Source organism: Palaemon carinicauda, chromosome 22 (assembly GCF_036898095.1).
Source record: "Palaemon carinicauda isolate YSFRI2023 chromosome 22, ASM3689809v2, whole genome shotgun sequence".
Classification (NCBI taxonomy): Eukaryota; Metazoa; Arthropoda; class Malacostraca; order Decapoda; family Palaemonidae; genus Palaemon; species Palaemon carinicauda.
Window position 1 is genome coordinate 65,487,804 of NC_090746.1, and position 18,891 is coordinate 65,506,694.

At 47.4% G+C, this 18,891-nt stretch overlaps 1 protein-coding gene across 1 annotated transcript in view; it reads left to right on the forward strand.

Moving 5' to 3' along the window:
• The first annotated feature begins 296 nt into the window (after window positions 1-296).
• The window catches only part of Vps13 (vacuolar protein sorting 13C), a 469,226-nt gene continuing 450,631 nt past the window's right edge, over window positions 297-18,891 (forward strand). Inside the window, exon 1 of the mRNA XM_068346310.1 lies at window positions 297-547. Within this exon, the coding sequence (XP_068202411.1) occupies window positions 451-547 (97 nt within the window). The 5' untranslated portion in view covers window positions 297-450. The remainder of the gene's footprint in view (window positions 548-18,891) is intronic.

The following is an 18,891-nucleotide window of genomic DNA, read 5'->3' on the forward strand; positions in this document are numbered from 1 at the left end:
CCAAACTGTTTTAGCATAGTTAGATTTCATGAAAATAACTAAGACTGTTGAAAAACTAGACGACAGATTGTGAGAAACATGACTAACACGTCAAAAACATTTGCTCAATAGTAGTTTATTAAAGAATATTGTATATCTCAAGAATATTGCTTGTACTAGTAACCCAGGCATGATCTTGTACAAGTATATTAAGTTAATCAGTAAAATGAAAGTAAACTTAAAAAACAAGAAACCAGATATGTCTGGAACCCATGACTAAAATCTAATCAGTAGAAGTAGAATGAAAAATACCAATCAGCTGTTTCGTCACTTTTCAGTGTGTAGACGAAGTTCGATGTTGGTGGGGTGTGACTTACGTTCTCGTGATTTGTCTACGAACTTGTAATTGATGGCGTTTTAACGAAATAGCAATGACTGACTGTTCCATAGCTAAGATAAAGAGGAAGTAAGATGTTTGAAGGATTAGTGTCAGACTTGTTAAATCGTGTCCTTGGGACGTACGTGGAAAATTTAGATGGAAACAACTTGAAGCTAAGCATTTGGGGTGGTGAGTGTCGTGTTATGATTGTGTACCAATGCTAATTTTTAAATCTTTGAATTATTTACTTATCTTTGTATGTGTACTACACACTCACACATTACACACACACACACACACACATACACATATATATATATATATATATATATATATATATATATATATATATATATATATATATATATATATATATATATATATATATATATATATCTCATGCTTAATAATACAATACTGGATATATTTATAAGTTGACGACAGCTTAAGTTGCCTCTCTTAAACCTACAGTAGAAAAACATATTCTAGATTAGGCAAGTGACAGACACACCCCCTCATCATTGCACAGGCCTATTATTAGATGTCAAAGACTCAAAGAACTTTTAAGTACAAATTTTGCATATTCAATAAGACAAATGCTAACCCTTAATTGATGTAGGCTAAAACATCCAGAAAGCAAAGTTTAGCTTAGCCTAGGCTTTATTAGCTAAGTTAGTCTTGTAAAAGTGTCTGGATATTCATAGTGCCCATGTTATTTCTCCACTCACAACCCTTTATGATTGAGGATATGGCAACCTAGATTAGGGTAAAATTATAGTTACGGACAGAGTAACATTTTGAACAGAACAAATAGTTTTTCCTGTAGTAAATAATGTGCTTTCGTGGTGCATGTACGATAGCGGCCAACTTTATGTATTATTATGTCTAACTTAGAATACGGCAGAGTAAGGGGGGGTCGCAGGGGGGTTACCCCCCATTAGGTAAGTAGGTAAGGACACGGCTTGTAGGTTAGGTAAGGGGGGAAAGTTTAGGTTAGTTGCTGTCCATTTTTAATCAATGCGCAAGTAACTGGCCGCTGATATGCAAAGACTCCGTGCTTTCACTGAATTTGACCTTCATTTCATCAGCAAATAAATTGAAAACCCATTAGACCATTTAAGAACATGGATATTTTAGAAATTTAATGGTTTTTGCTCCGCCATGCACGAGCGAGGCGATAAAAGAAAAACATCAATAGTAGCAGGTTAGCCAGGGCACCAGCCACCCATTGAGATACTACCATTAGAGAGTTAGGGGATCCTTTGACTAGCCAGACATTACTACTTTGGATCCTTCGCTCTGGTTACGGTTCATTTCCCCTTTGCCTACACACATACTGAATAGTCTGGCCTGTTATTTACAGATTGTCCTCTGCCCTCATACACCTGACAACACTGAGATTACCAAACAATTCTTCACCCAATGGGTTACTGCACTTTACTTGATCAGTGGCCACTTTCCTCTTGGTAAGGGTAGAAGAGACTCTTTAGCTATGGTTAGAAGCTCTTCTAGGAGAAGGACGCTCCAAAAAATACCATTATTCTCTATGCTTGGGTAGGGCCATAGCTTCTGAACCATGGTCATCTACTGTCTTAGCTTAGAGTTTTCTTGCTTGAGGCTACACTTGGGTACACTATTCTATCTTATTTCTCTTCATCTTGTTTTGTTAAAGTTTTTTTATTTTAATGTTACTGTTCTTAAATATTTTATTTTTCCTTGTTTCCTTTCCTCACTGGTCTATTTTCCCTGTTGGAGCCCCTGGCTTACAGCATCCTGCTTTTCCAACTAGGGTTGCAGCATAGTAATTCACCAATCTCCAGCTGATCGCCGATGGCCAGCTCGTCGATTGCTGATTGTCAGCTCGGCAATCACCAGCTCACCGCTCACCTGCTTGTCAACAACCCTGGTTTATGACTCACCGTCGAGATCTTGTTCGCAAGCCTCTCCTGAGGATGCTTGCCCTTCTAAAGGGCACATCCTGTCTCCAGATCATTGTGCAGCCGATTCACAGACCATTTATTCCGACCTTTTGCAGCTTGTCTTTCTCCAGTCTTGCCAATCGCTGATCACTAGCGCTCCGATAGCAATCATCAACTTGCTGATCGTCAGTTTGCCAATCGCTAGCTTGCTGATCCCCGTTTTCCAGCTCGCCGATTGCCGATCGCTAACTTGCTGATCCCCGATTGCCATCTCGCCGATCCCCGATTGCCAGTTCGCTGATGGCCGATCACTAGCTCGTCTGCTCGTTAACGAACCTCTTCATTATGCACCATTGAGGTCTCATTCACAAGCCTCTCCTTAGGATGTTTGGCCTTCCAAAGGGCACATCCTGTCTCCAGATCATTGTTCAGCTGTTTGACCTACTGCAGCTCGTATTTCTGCTAGCACCAGTCTCGCCGATTGCTGATCGTTAGGTTGCTAATCACCGATTGCCAACTTGCCGGTCGCTAGCTCACCGACAGCCGATCGTTAGATCACGATGGGTCATCATCAGCTTGCTGATTGCTAGCTCGCCTTTCTTTGATCATTGACCTCCATTCTTGCCGATCATTAGTTTGCGATTCACCAATTGCCATCTTGCCAGTCGCCAATTGCCAGCTCCCTGACTACCGATTGCCGAATGTTAGCTCATCTTTCCCTAGTAGCCAATCGTCAGCTCTCCGATCCCCGATAGTCAGCTTTTGCTATCTCACGGATCGCTGATATCTAGCACACCGATCGCTGATTGCTAGGACACCGATCGCTAACTCGCCAGTTGCCGTTCAACGATCATTAGCTCAACACTCCAATTGTTGAACCGTACTCTGGCCATCTGTTTATCGATCACCAGCACTCTGAGCGTCCTTTCAGAGCTCCGGGTGCGGATCGCCAATCTCTGGCTCAACGATCACTAACTAGTTAATCACCGAATCATACTGTTGTTCCTCAGCCTATCCGTAATCCGCCAGTTTGCGTATTTTGTGGCGCTTCGATCATCAGCAAGCCGATTGCCAGCTCATTGATTGCCAGCCCAACAGTGACCAACCTACCTTGCCAACTCAACGGTTGCAAGCTCAATGATCGCTGATCGCAAGTCAGTGATCACTGATCGCTGATCACCCTGCTGATCGCAAGTCAGTGATCACTGATCGCTGATCACCCTGCTGATCGCCGATTGTCTGCTCATGCTTTCGTCAATCATTGATCTCCAGCACACTGATCTCCGATCGCCAACAGGCATCTTGCTGATAACCTTTCGCCTCTGACCTCAGACTCTCCTCGGTCTTGTCGTTCGCCAGCCTTTCGACCTGCATCAGACCAACCCTCCTCGCTACCTATTCTTCAACGAACTCCAGCTCGTGAGTCTCTAGCTAGTTCCAACTGCCCGGTCGCTCATCCTTCAATGACCCGTCGGCACATAGCCGTTCGCCATCCAACAATGGTTACCCTCTCGCGGACTTATCTAGCTGGTCGTCATTCACTTTCGACTCTTCGATCGCAGACTCGCTGATCGTCAAGTCAATTCAACGATCAATGGCAGATGACCGCTCACCGACTGAGCAGGCAGCCTATGTCTACTCTTCAGTCACCATCTCCTGCTCACAGATTGCCGATTCGCTATTAGCAGCTTTTCGACAGGTAACAACTCGCGAGCACTCTCAAACCGCATAGTAGCCACAATAACCAGCCTTTGACTATTGGCTGCATTTGCCAGACACAAGGTAAGGTCAAGCATTGTCTTACCCACTTCTTCGTCAGTTTCGGCTGAGTTCTCTCCCGAGGAAGAGTCCTTACGCAGGGCATCACATTCCGTTCACTTATCTCTCCCTCCACGGGTCAAGGCCCCAGCGTCAACGAACTCCTATGCGAAGGGATCCGCAAAGTAGCTGGCCCTTTAGGCCGATACCCACACCATGTTGGAGAAGGTTGGACAAGCGGTAAGACCATAGGTCTTCATGTGCACGCTGGACCTAAAGGACACATACTTCCAGATCCCAAACCATCCATCTTCATGGAAATATCGGTGATTCAGTCTGGAGAACAGGAAATACCAGTTCAGAGTAATGTGTTTCGGTCTTTCCACAGCACCCCAAATCTTCACCAGTGTTGGCCCTAGTATCATCCTGGGCTCACAGGATTGGCATCCGTCTCCTCTGTTATCTGGACGATTTGCTGATCCTAGCAGACTCGGTGGCAACCCTGCTTCAGCACCAAGATAAACTTCTAAGGTTTTGCCAAGACCTGGGGATCATGGTGAACCTCGAGAAGTCTTCCCTGCTTCCCACTCAGAAGACTGGTATACCTAGGAATGATTTTAGACTCCAATCTCCTCAAAACCTTCCCATCAGAAACAGGATAATGAGGCTGAGAAAGGTCGCAAGACCTTTTCTCAAGATGAGAAGATCTCCCAGCCCAGAAGTGGCTTATGTCTCCTCGGACACCTATCATCCCTGGCCCGTCTAATTCCCAACGGCCGCCTCAGGATTCGATCTCCAGTGGCGGCTTGAGTCTGATTGGAATCAGGCCTTTGATTCCCCGGACATACTGATCCCTATGGGACCAGAGGAATGGAGTGGTGGGTGGCAGACAAGAATCTGCTGAGGGATATAGACCTTTTCATCTCCCCTCGCAGTTGATGCTGTTTTTAGACACATCCAAAGAAGGGGGAGGGGTCAACATGCTGCACCACACGACCTCAGGCCTCTGGCCAGACTCTGAAAACTACCCTCACATAAATCTCTTAGAGATGAAGGCCATCTTTCTAGTTGATCAACAGTTCCATCTATTCCTAGCGGGCTACTCAGTGGTGGTCATGAGCAGCAGCACCACAGTAGTGGCTCACATCAACATACAAGGTGGTACTTTTTTGCCGCCCCTATCCCATCTGGCAGTAGAAATACTGAGTTGGGCTGATGTCTGCTCGGTACTGCTATCAGCCCGCTTCATTCCAGGCTAGAGAAATGTGCTCGCCGACAATCTGAGTAGAGCATTTCAAATAATGGGTACCGAATCATCTTTGAATCTCCTAGTAGCCTACAAAGTCCTGATTTTGTGGGGGTTCTCTAACAATGGATCTGTTCGCAACAGCCCTGAACTTTTGGCTCCCGCTACTCCCCAGTCTCAGACCCCAAGGCTCTCTGTCAATATGCATTCCAACAACGGTGGGGACAACAATGATGTTTACGCCTTTCCCCCGTTCTGTCTTGATGAGAAGGGTACTCAACGAGGCCAGAACATCAGTCAACCTTTCAATGACTCCTTTAGCTCCTCTATGGCATCATGTGGAATGGTTTCCAGACCTCCTGCAGCTTCTGACAGAGCTTCCAAGAGAACTCTCTCCACAACACGATCTACTCAGACATCAGCACGTCGACATCTACCACAAAGCTTTAGCTTCACTACGACTGCACGCCTGGAGACTACCCAGTACCTCACTCAAAGAGGATTTTTGCAGCAAGTTGCGAAGAGGATGTCTGGATATCTGCAGAAATCCTCAGCAGCAGTCTACCAGGCAAAGTAGAACGTCTTCTGTGGTTGGTGTCTTGGAAAGGGTATCTCTCCACTCGATGCCACTATTCCGGCAGTAGCGGAATTCCTCGGGTATTTGCGAGAGGAAAGACTCCTTTCAGTTTCGGCAGTGAAAGGTAATCACTCAGCCATGAGCCTTGCCTTCAAACTGGAAGGAAGGGACATCATCTCATTGCCAGATCTTTCCTTAATCGTATGGACTTATGAACTTACTTATCCCCTCAGAACATGGTTTTAGTTCTCGGGTCTCTAAAGAGTCCTCCCTACGAACCACTACACCAGGCAACAGATCGCCTCCTAACTTGGAAGACAGTGTTCCTACTCGCTTTGACCTCACCTAAATGGGTCAGTGAACTGTATGGTTTCTCATACGACATCGGAGAGGTAACATTCAGCTTCATCCATGAGTTTGTTGCCAAGACTCACCTTCATCCATGAGTTTGTTGCCAAGACTCAGAATCAAGGGGTGACGGATCCTAAATTCGACCCCTTCCGGACAACGAGTAGCCGCTCTATAGCTGACGATCCAGATAGTCTGTTACTGTGCCCAGGGAGGAGTTTGAGGCTGTATCTCAAGAGAACAGCAGCAGCCCACCCCCCGAGTGCCTTTGCTTGTCATCAGCACTGGGAGAAACAAGAGGAGGATCACCAATAACACCATCTCTGCATGGAATAACAGAGTCATCAATTGCGCTCTGAATCCAGATCCTCCTCCAGCACGTCAACCCAGAGCTCACGATGTCAGGGGCATAGCTACATCCCTGGCATTCCAAAGAGATTACTCTGTGCCGCAGGTTCTATAAGCATGGGTGTGAAAGCGTCGGACAACTTTCACAGCCCATTACCTGGAAGACGTGACCCATAGGAGCTCGGTACGATCTCTATCGGTCCTTTGGTGGCTGCACAACAGCTGGTTTAATACCTCAAGCTCTTTATTGGACAAGTAACAGAAGGTTGAGGGCACTGTTACCCGGTTTTAGTCTTCGTGAATGAAAAAGAAGGACTGGCACTTTTTCTTTTCTTCATCCTCCCCTCTCATGTGGAAAGCAGCATCTCGGGTTCTCTGCACAAGCTGACATCAACCACTGCAGGTAAACCATGCTCTCTTGTGTACCTAGTATTGTGTTGATACTGTTGTGTCCCCATACCCTGGCGAGGGGGTATTGGGAAAGTCTTGGTTACCACAGTTATTTCTTACAAATACAATAACTTTTACCTTGACAATGCTGGTAGCCCAACATCAGGTGTCGACCAGAGAGAGTCAGAACACGCCTTTTGGCAGGTTCTGGCTTCCATGAGGCCCCTCAGTGGGTTGTCAGACTCGAAGAGGGCTCCTCAAAGTGCAAAGGACATGATCCTTGACCGTGTCTTGGGCACTCAGAAACCTCCAAAGTCCAGTGTGGCTCTGCCCTGGTCCCGGTGGCCGAGGAGTACTTGGCGTAAGGTTGCCACCCAAATATCTCTGTGTTGTTCCGGTCAGGCTCGTCTTCCAAACTCATCCCACCTCCGGGTGTTTACCAGAGGAGGTATTATGAAGTTCTAGATGAGCCTAGCTTGTCTCTACCTCTTACCTCTTCCCCACTCCCGTGAGGAGTTGAGGAAGGGAGTCTTTCTAGAGAGGGTTTCTAGTCATCAAGTTGCGTTCTCGGCCTCAGAGATCTTAAACCTGGAGAAAGTCGCGATGTACTTCGTGGCTTGATCTTTGGGATCCGTGAGATTCCTGGTATGGACCGAGTACTGTATTTCTCCAAGGAAAGTACAGTACCGGGAAGGCAGTGGAGATCTTACTTCTCTCGAGTGCCCGCACCTTTGAGTTTCTGACCCACCAGGTGGTGAACTTGTGGGCCAATACCATCTTTAAACGCAGGGATGCGGTGGTCGAGAGATTCCATCAGCAGGTCCCGAATGTCAAGATTGCAAGGCTTTTTGAGCCTAAGACGTCAAGCAGGCTGCGGAGAAGTGGAGGAAGTGTAACCAAGACGCACTCTTACATAGGGCCTTGACATCTTGGCACCACCAACTCCTCTGAAACCCAGCCACTCCAAACCATCAAACAGACAAAACAGCAGCGAAAGACAAAACGGTGTCTTAAGAAGCCCTTTCCTGTCAAGGATTGGAAAGGCACGAAGTCCTCCTGAGGAGGAGAACAACAGAGAGGTGGCGGCTGAAGCCGCAAATGCTAGGATAGGCGATCCCCCTGCTTGTCCACCAGTGGGGGGATGCCTACAAAACTGCTGGTTTAGGTGAATGGAGCTAGGGGCTGAACCCTGGACGGTCTCTGTGATTCATTTAGGATATTGCGTCCCGTTCATATCATCTCTTCCTCCACTGACCAAGGATCCAGTGCTTATGAACTCCTTTGCAATAGGATCAGCAAAGGGACAGGCCCTTTGGGCCGAAGTCCAGACCATATTAGAGAAGGGCGCTCTTAAGGAGGTCCTCGACTGGTCCCCAGGCTTCTTCAGTCTACTTTTTCTTGTGAAAAAGGCATCTGGAAGCTGGAGACCAGTCATCGACCTCTCTGCTCTGAACAAGTTTGTCGAACAGACTTTGTTCAGCGTAGAGAAAGCAGACATGGTCAGACAAGCAGTAAGACCACATGACTTCATGTGTACTCTGGATCGAAAGGTAGGCCAATTCCCTTTCCTGAAGGGTTTAAAGAACTCCCAAATATGTTTGCGGGTGTTCCTATATCTTCCGACAGGCCCCTTAGAGCAACCAAGGAAGATCTCTTTATGCCGCAGAGGCTCTGTGCTTAGGTGTCCAATTCATAGACGTTCTCCACCTCCCGGTCTTCCGAAGGAAACCCCGGACATTTTGAAAGGAGGAAAGTTTACTTCTTGGTATGATACTCTGTTATCAGACCTACTAAAGTCCTTTGGTTTGGCCTTTCCACCCAAGCCATGTCCTTCTCAAGTCAGGTATACCCCAAGAACTCCGTTAAGAGAGTTTTTCGTCTATTTTCCTTCACGTTGACAGTCACTTAGACCCAAGGAGGACTTCGCTCCTGAGTAGCGTCTCCTTAGCGCACAGTTCTACATCTGATCCCAGTGCTGAAGGTAAGATGTCTTCTGTTTCTGACCCATGGCTGCAATGACTTCCTTAAACTCCAGGTAGGAATGTTCACAGACTAACCTCTGAACAGAGGAAGAAGGCGAACCATACTCCTCCTCATGCATATCTTGTCCAAACCCGTCAAACCTCCTGTCCCTAAGTCTGGCGTATCGAAGGAACCACTAGCTCTTCCTAAGACCTCGTTCTTGGATAAGCATTTTCCTCCTCGGAAAGAGTCAAAGGACTCTAAAACGGTTGCCAAGAATGCTAAGATAAAGGATCCACACAGACAGGAGTTGGAGGTGGGATCCCCTGAGGGGGGTCCTCATGATACTGTTGACAATTTTGACCCACTCCAGGCTTCCATGGACGGATGTTTGCAGGTAGATGATGATGTGGACACGGACGAAGAATTCCTTCCAAGAGTGGCTAGTCCCAGCTTTCGTTCAGAACAGGAACGAAAGAACTCTGAGCACTAATTTTGACAGGTTTTATCCTGCATGAGATCCTTGAACAGCTTGTCTAATCCTGGTATGACCTCTCAGGAGGGCAAAGAATTGGTCCTAGACCAGATCTTTGGTACTCATAGGCCTCCTAAGACTAGTGCAGCTTTACCCTGGTAGAAAGGTCTGATGGTCACTAGAAAGTAGCTTATCTTGCTGATAGCCCGAACTTCTTGTTCCCTGAGAGCAGGTTCCACTCACAGTCTTTCCCACTTCCTTTTATACTTCAAAGGAAGTATTATGCGATCGAGGTGGAGGAAATCCAACCAGGATTCCCTCCTCCACAGGGCCCTGACATCGAGGCCCTACAAACCTCCACCAACCCAACAGCCCCGTCCTGTTAAGAATACGAAGACGACGACAGCAGCAAAACCAAAGGTGTCTAAGCCCTTCCCTGTCAAAGACAGGAAGGTCAAAAAGTCCTCCAGGGGAGGTAAAAATCCTAGAGGGAGCGGCCGAGGCCGTAAACGCTAGGATTGGCAGTCCCCCTGCACGTCCACCAGTGGGGGGATGCCCTCAAAGTTGCGTGACAAGGTGGCAGCAACTCGGGGCAGATTCCTGGACCATCTCCGTGATCGGTCAGGGATATCGCGTCCCGTTCACAACATCTCTACCTCCCCTGACAGCGAACCCAGTGTCATTGAGCTCCCTTACCATGGGATCGGGAAGAGGGCAAGCCCTTTGGGCAGAAGTCGAGACCATGTTGAAGAAGGACACTCTCCAAGAGGTGGTAGACGGGTCCCCAGGCTTTTACAGTCGACTCTTTCTTGTAAAGAAGGCGTCTGGAGGCTGGAGACCAGTCATCGACCTCTCGACACTGAACGGGTTTGTCAAATAGACACCGTTCAGCATGGAGACGGCAGACACAGTTAGACTCGCAGTGAGACCACAAGACTTTATGTGTACACTGGACCTAAAGGACGCGTACTTCCAGATCCTAGTCCACCCGTCTTCAAGGAAGTACTTAAGATTCTGCCTAGACAACAAGATCTACCAGTTCAAAGTACTCCACAGCCCCTCAAGTATTCACCAGAGTGTTCACCCTGATATCATCTTGGGCTCACAGGATCGGTATCCGTCTCCTCCGTTACCTGGACGACTGGCTGATCCTAGCAGACTCGGAGGCAACCCTTCTTCGCCACCGAGACAAACTTCTCGAACTTTGCCAAGATCTAGGGATCATGGTAAATCTCGAGAAGTCCTCTCTGCTGCCCACACAGAGACTGGTTTATCCAGGCATGGTCATAGACACCAATCTCTGCAAAGCCTTCCCATCAGACGACAGGATAGCAAGGCTAAGGAAAGTCGCAAGGCCTTTCCTCAGACGAGAAGAACTCCCAGCCCAAGCGTGGTTACGTCTCCTCGGCCATCTCTCATCCCTGGCCCGTCTAGTTCGCAATGGTCACGTCAGAATAAGATCTCTCCAGTGGCGACTCAAGTCTTGGTGGAATCAAGGTCACGATTCCCCAGACACTCGGATCCCCATGGGTTCCGCGGAACAGACGGACCTTCAGTGGTGGGTGGCAGACGAGAACCTACGAAAGGGAGTGGATCTTCTCGTCCTTCCCCCAGATTTGATGTTGTTTTCGGACGCATCAAAGAAAGGGTGAGGGGCCCACGTTCTGCACCACACGACCTCAGGCCTGTGGTCAGAATCAGAAAAGTACCTCCATATAAACCTGCTAGAAATGAAGGCCGTATTCCTGGCCCTTCAGAAGTTCCACCAAGTCCTGGTGGGCCACTCTGTGGTGGTGATGAGCGACAACACCACAGTAGTGGCTTATATCAACAAGCAGGGAGGTACCTTTTCGGAGCAGCTATCCCATCTTGCAGTAGAGATACTGAGATGGACCGAAGTCCACTCGGTCACACTATCGGCTCGCTTCATTCCAGGCAAGAGGAATGTACTCGCCGACAGTTTGAGCAGAGCGACACAGAAAGTGAGTACCGAGTGGTCTTTGGATCGTCAAGTAGCCAACAAAGTCCTGACTCTGTGGGGGTTCCCCGACTGTGTATCTGTTCGCTACAGCGCTGAACTTCAAGCTCCCGCTGTACTGCTCCCCAGTCCCGGATCCCAAGGCTCTCTGGCAAGATGCCTTCCAACAACGGTGGGACAACATCGATGTTTACGCTTTTCCCCCGTTCTGTCTGATGAGGAGAGTGCTCAACAAGACCAGAATATCGGTCAATCTCTCGATGACCCTGATAGCTCCGCTATGGTATCACGCGGAATGGTTTCCGGACCTTCTGCAACTCCTTACGGAGCCCCCGAGAGAACTCCCTCCACGGCACGAGCTACTCAAACAACCACAAGCCAACATCTTCCACAAAGCCGTAGCTTCGCTTCGACTTCACGCCTGGATCCAGCATCTCCTCACTGAGAGAAGATTTTCGCAACAAGTTGTGAACAGGATGTCTGGACACCTGCGCAAGTCATCCGCAGCGGTCTACCAGGCGAAGTGGCGAGTTTTCTGTGGTTGTTGTAGTGGAAGGGGTATCTCTCCACTCGATGCCACAATTCCAGCAATAGCGGAGTTCTTCGTGTATTTGCGAGAAGAAATGCGCCTTTCAGTCTCGGCGGTGAAAGGCTATCGCTCAGCCTTAAGCCTAGCCTTCAGGCTCAAAGGAGTGGACATTTCTTCTTCGCTGGAACTTTCTCTACTCATACGGAGTTATGAACTTACCTGCCCTCAGTAGGAAGTGAGACTTCCTCCATGAAACGTGGTTCGAGTTCTCAGGTCTCTAAAGAGACCTCCCTACGAACCATTACGCCAGGCTTCAGATCGCCACCTTACTTGGAAGACGGTGTTCCTACTAGCTTTGGCCTCGGCCAAACGAGTCAGTGAACTTCATGGTCTCTCATACGACATCACCCATTCAAGGGGATGGGGGGAGGTAACGTTCAGATTCGCCCCTGAGTTTGTTGCCAAGACTCAGAATCGGAGAGTGCCGGACCCTCGGTTCGACTCTTTCCGGGTTTCGAGTCTTCGTTCTGTAACAGATGACCCAGACCATCTCGTACTGTGCACAGTGAGGAGTCTGAGGTTGTATCTGAAGAGAACAGCTGCAGTTCGTCCCCAGGTGCAAGCCTTGTTCGTGAGCACCGGGAAAACGAAGAGGAGGGTCACCAAGAATACCATCTCGGGCTGGATTCGCAAGGTAATACATCTAGCCTTGAATCCTGACCCTCCTCCGTCACGTCGCCCTAGAGCACACGATGTCGGGCATAGCTACGTCCCTGGCCTTCAAGAAAAACTATTCAGTGACGCAGGTCCTGCAAGCTGGGGTCTGGAAGCGTCAGACGACCTTCACAGCCCACTACCTGCAAGACGTGACACACAGGAGACTCGATACATTCTCTATCGGCCTTGTGGTGGCTGCACAACAGCTGGTCTAACCTCAGGCTCCTTAATGGACAGGTAGCAGAGGGTTGAGGGCATTGTTACCCGGTTTTAGTCTGCGTGAATGAAAAGGTTTGTCTGGCCCCTATTCTTTTCTTCATCCTCCCCTCTCTTGGGGAAAGCAGCATTCTGGGTTCTCTGCACAGCTGACCTCAAACCACTGCAGGTAAACCATGCTTCCTTGTGTTCCCAGTATTAAGTTAATACTGTCACGTCCCCATACCTTGACGAGGTGGTATTGGGAGAGTCCTAGCCTAGAATTCCATCTGAAGAACTCCAGGTCAACTTCCTAGGACGTGTCACACTGTACTTACCTTCACACACAGCTTATGTAGGCCGCAGCAATTGCACAGCAAGTGCTAGCGAGGCGCAGGGACTCCTTATTCTTGAGTACTTACACACTCAAATATTGAGTCCCCGGGCAAAGCCAAAGCCAGTACTGGCCGGGACTTACCACCCTTCCTAAGGGGTGAGTCACCCATATAGAATAGCGTGGTTTGTATTTCAGTTAGAGTCACCCATATAGAATAGCGTGGTTTGTATTTCAGTTACGGAACAAATGACAAATTCGTAGATAATTTGTATTTTTAAATATTAAACTTAGCCGGTGAATATATAATAGCTGACGTCTCCGACGGCTCGACAGATTCCAAAAACTCGCGAGCGATCGCCATGAAGGTTGCGGGTGTGCCCACCAGCGCCGACTATCGGCCAGATACCGCATATACTTGTAAACTGCTCCAGTTCTTCTCTGTCGGTTTCATCGACAAGTCGATTCCACTCGCTTTATGACCTCGAGTTTTCTACCGAATTGGTGAAGTACTTGGTTTTGGTTTTATTGCTTTTGCCGTGTTGGATTATTCAATACTATCTTCAAAAGAAATGCTTTTGAAAGGAGAGTAAAAGTGTTTTGCCCTTGCTTTTTTATCTCTGGTTTTTCCATAGAGTAAAGATGGCCGACCCTTCCCTCAGTGTACGGAAGTGTGTTTTAGGCTTTTAGTAATTATTTTATCACGTTATAAATTATTGTTGATAATTATAGATTTTCCTCTATATATTTTATATCTCACCCGCCTTTATTAGGCCTCTTCGATTAGCTTTCCATTTATACTAAACATCAAGATAAATTTTATGTTTTGTTTATATGCGGCCTTTACCTATTCCTCCCCTAGTCCGAGATGTAGGCGGTCCTAACTTGGAAACCGAAGTTAAACAACGTTGAGCCCATTCAACTTTTATTTTCGTTAAGTTTAAATCATTTGCTCTGTAAGAGTTATGAAATGAATATTTTTTAGAAAATATTTTAAGAAAGATATTCTTTGAATAGTCTTCGTGCTGTTTTTTCAAAGATGAACTAACGTTTGGTTTATTTATGCTACGCAGTTTTCGCTCTATCGTTACGATAGAGAAAGAGAGAATCACGGTTTCACTTTGCAGAAAGAGTAAATCGATTTTGACGTTTTGTTCATTCTTCTTTCAAACAGAAGTGTTTTAAATACTAATTTAAAGGAACTTGTTAATTTTCAATTTCTTAGTCCTTTCAGTTTTTTTCCTTTGGTCAAATAACCTGTTTATTGACGAAGGGTGAGTGGGCAATTCTCTTGTGTGTGACAAGAGAGAGAGAGAGAGACGGAGAGAGAGAGAGAAAAAGAGAACGATCCGATCTTTATTCTCGTCCCAAGTAAGGAGTTTGGGAGCGAGTAACGTTTTTCTCGATTCAGTTTTTTACTCTCGTCCCAAGTCTCTGTACGGGGAGAAAGGATAAAACGTTTTTAGTTTTTATTCTCGTCCCAAGGCACTGTACGGTGAGAGATTGAAAACGTAGTCTTTAGTGAACTAGAGTTTAGTCTCCTCCCCTGTCACTGATCCTTTTTAACTTTATATATTTCCGTTTTATTCTATATATATGTATATGTTTTTTTGATTTTTGCATGTGTGTTTCATTTTGTACTAATGTGCTTACATTATACGACTCATTTCGCAATTATAACCTTTTGATGTAAGGGAGAATTGCGTGCTTCAGGTAGATATCAGTTTTATTCATGCCTAATGTGAAATTATTGAAAAATACGATATCAGTGAAGTGAGTGCTAGAAAACATGTGCTGTGTTGCGGAGGGTTCGTTTGTTCGTGCTTGTCACTTGCCTAGTCCGAGACCTCTTTCAGGCTCCCATGCACCAGGGAGAAGGAATGTCGTAGGACCTAAGGGAGTGAGGAGTGTAAACCAACGAACAGACGTTCCCTCAAAGGTATCAGACGTTGCTCGGCAAGCACGTCCTAGCCATAAGACAGGAGAGACGAAGTTTCTCCTCGTCATCCGAAGACTTTTCGCAAAAGAAACCTTGGCGCAAGCTTTCTAGACCCTTTAAGCGAAAGTCAGTCCCTTCAGGACAGGTCCAGCGTCCTGGCTGTAGCCATGGGGACAGCTCTGACCCTTTGCAGTCGTCGGAAGACGGTTCGCCTATTAAACGCAAGCGTAACACGGGGTCCGAGGGTCGCGGTAAAGGCAATGTTTTGCCAACACAGACGTTACCGTCGTCTCGGCCCGTTCCGACTCCCGTTGATCCTAAATGGGTTGTCCTGCAGGACATGCAGACTAAGCTTGCCTCCCTTATGGAGAAGTATGACGTTGAGCAGGTTCACGATGAACCTTCGCTTTCGAGTCGCCGTTACGCTAAACGAGACTCTGGCCGTCAGCCGCCCAAACGAGCATTTACTCATCCTTTTGACGTTATGAAACGTGAGGTCGGTAGTTTGTCACGTCAGTCACGTGACTTGGATCCTCACTCGCTGCAGTCCCGTGTTGACTTTCAGCCGCTGCCGCAGCCTCGTGTTGACGTTCAGCCGCTGCCGCAGTCTCGTGTTGACGTTCAGGACGTTCGCCAACCAGCTCAGTTGCCTTGTTTTGGCGTTGAGCGTCAAGCACCGCAGTCAAGGGTTGTTTTGACTGCTCAGTCTAGGCAGTCAAGGCAGTCTCGACTTGACGTCGAGCGTCCATCAACTCCTGTTGTTGTTGCTGGTCAGTCCTTACAGCAGCGACATGACGTCGCTCCCTTGACTGCTACTGCTGCTCCTTTGCGTGTGGACTTTGCCTGTCAAGCATTGCCACCGCGGCAGGTCTCTCCTTTTCATGAGACTCGGCAATTGTCGGACGAGGTTCCTTCAGATGAGGAAGTTGCTGATCCCCCTCCTACTGATATTCCTTTGGGGACTTTTTCAGACGGAGAGGAGCCTAAAGCTGCTCAGCCCTCTATGGACTTTAAAAAAATCATGCTGATTTTTAAGGATCTTTGTCCGGACCATTTTGTAACTGCTGCTCCTCGTTCGCCTTCGTCAGAGTTTACACTAGGCCTAGCTACTTCGAAGCTGTTGTTTTCTAAGCTAGTGCTCTCTCGCTCTTCTAAGAGAGCTTTACGTTTGCTAGGCGACTGGTTGATCACCAGGAGGAGTTTGGGGGAGACAGCCTTTGCTTTCCCTCCTTTTAAACCGGCTTATAGAGCGAGCGTCTGGTATGACACGGGAGAAGTTCTCGGCTTGGGAGTTCCTGCCTCTGCCCAGGGAGACTTCTCAAGCCTCATAGACTCTCCCCGTCGCCTGGCCATGAGACGCTCCAAGATTTTATGGTCGGCTTCAGAGCTAGACCATCTCCTGTTAGGAGTTTTTCGAGCGTTTGAAGTTTTGCTTTACAATTATGTCATGCATGAACAAGGCTATCAGGGATGGCTCCAATGATCTGACAGCCACGTTCTCTGCAGGAACAAGGCTATCAGGGATGGCTCCAATGATCTGGCAGCCACGTTCACTGCAGGAGTACTTAAGATGTAAGTGCGCTCAATGTGTTCATTGTCAAGACAAACTTCACGATGAAGACTACCAAATCTGTCTTGGCAGCATTAAGGGAAGGCGACTGGATGGTCTCTCTCGACCTTCAGGATGCATACTTCCACATCCCGATTCATCCAAACTTTCAACAACATCTGAGGTTTGTGGACGAGAAAGTAATGTACCAATGTCGAGCACTGTACTTCGACCTCATTCCTGCTCCTCTTGTTTTTACAAGGCCCTTGCAAAATGTAGCAAGCTTTCTACATTTTTTGAGGATTCAGAGCCTCCCTTTATTTTGACGACTGGCTAATCAGGGCGTCGTCATTATATCGCTGTCTGGAGAGCCTCTAATGGACATTAGACCTAGGTCTCATAGTGAACGTAGAGAAGTCGTAACTTACAGTATCCCATCCCAGACTATTCTTTATTTGGGAATGGAGATACAGTGTCTGATTTTTCGGGCCTTTTCGTCTCCCGCAAGAATGGAACAAGCTCTGTTAAAAGTCCTTCACTTGCAAGAGAAAAACAGTTGCTCTGTAAGAGTTTGAACTAGCCTCGTGGGAACTCTTTCATCGCTGGAGTAGTTTATCTCTCTGGGGAGACTCAACCTATGCCCTCTCCAATTTCACCTAAACCATTGGAACAAGGAGAAGGGCTTAGAGAGTATCTCTTTCCCAATCTCCAACTCAGTCTAGACATGTCTGACTTGGTGGGACAGCAACATCAGACTTCGAGAAGGTCTTTCTCTTGCGATCAAGAACCCAAACCATGTGTTGTTTTCAGATGCATCGGATTTGGGTTAGGGAGCTCCACTGGACAGTCTGGAATGCTCGGGTCTTTGATCCACGGATCAGAAGGAACTCCATTTAAGGCAAGTAACATCTCTCCTTTGGCGAGATTTGTGCAAGGAAAATGAATGTCTTGGCGGACGGCCTCAGCAGAAGAGGACAAGTCATCTCCATGGAGTGGACGTTGCATAAGACTGTGTGCGAGAAGCTATGGATGACATGGGGTCAACCCACCATAGATCTTTTTGCGACTTCTCTGACAAAGAGGCTCTCGACTTACTGCTTTCCAGATCCAGAGGCAGCCCACATAGACGCTTTCCTGCTGGACTGGTCTCACATGGACGTTTATGCCTTTCCACCTTTCAAGATCCTAAACAAGGTGCTGCAGAAGTTCACCTCTCACGAAGGGACCAGGTTGACATTGGTTGCTCCACTCTGGCCCGCGAGAGAGTGGTTCACAGAGGTACTTCAATGGCTGGTAGACGTTCCAAGGAGTCTACCTTTAAGGATGGATCTCTTACGGCAGCCCCACGTAAGGAGTCTTCATCAAAGCCTCCCCGCGCTTCGTCTGACTGCCTTCAGACTATCGAAAGACTCTCAAGAGCTCGAGGATTTTCGAAGGAGGCAGCCAGAGCGATTGCGAGAGCTAGGAGAGCATCTACCATCAAGGTCTACCAGTCGAAGTGGGAAGTCTTTAGAGACTGGTGCAAGTCATCATCCATTTCCTCTTCCAGTACCTCTGTAGCCCAAATTGCAGATTTTCTCCTGCATCTAAGAAATGTTCGCTCCCTCTCTGCTCCCACTATTAAGGTCTACAGGAGCATGTTGGCTTCTGTGTTCAGACATAGAGGCTTAGATCTGTCCAATAATAAAGATCTCCAAGATCTCCTTAAGTCCTTCGAGACCTCTAAGGAGCGTCGTATGGCAACTCCTGGATGGAACTTAGACGTGGTCCTAAGGTTCCTAATGTCCGACAGGTTTGAGCCATTACATTCAGCCTCCCTGAAGGATCTCACCCTCAAGACGCTTTTCTTAGTGTGCTTGGCTTCGGCTAAAAGGGTCAGTGAGATCCATGCCTTTAGTAAAAACATCGGCTTTTCTACAGATAAAGCCACAGTTCGCTTCAGCTTGGTTTCTTGGCCAAAAATGAACTGCCTTCTCGTCCTTGGCCTAAATCTTTTGATATACCTTGCCTATCAGAGATCGTAGGCAACGAGCTTGAAAGAGTACTGTGCCCAGTTAGAGCTCTTAAGTTTTATTTAGCTCGTACCAGATCCTTACGAGGTGGATCTGAGGCCTTATGGTGCTCAGTTAAGAAGCCCTCATTGCCTATGTCTAAAAATGCTTTATCGTATTTTATTAGATTTTTAATCCGAGAGGCTCATTCCCACTTAAGTGAAAAAGATCGTTGCTTGCTTAAGGTCAAGACGCATGAAGTAAGAGCGATAGCAACT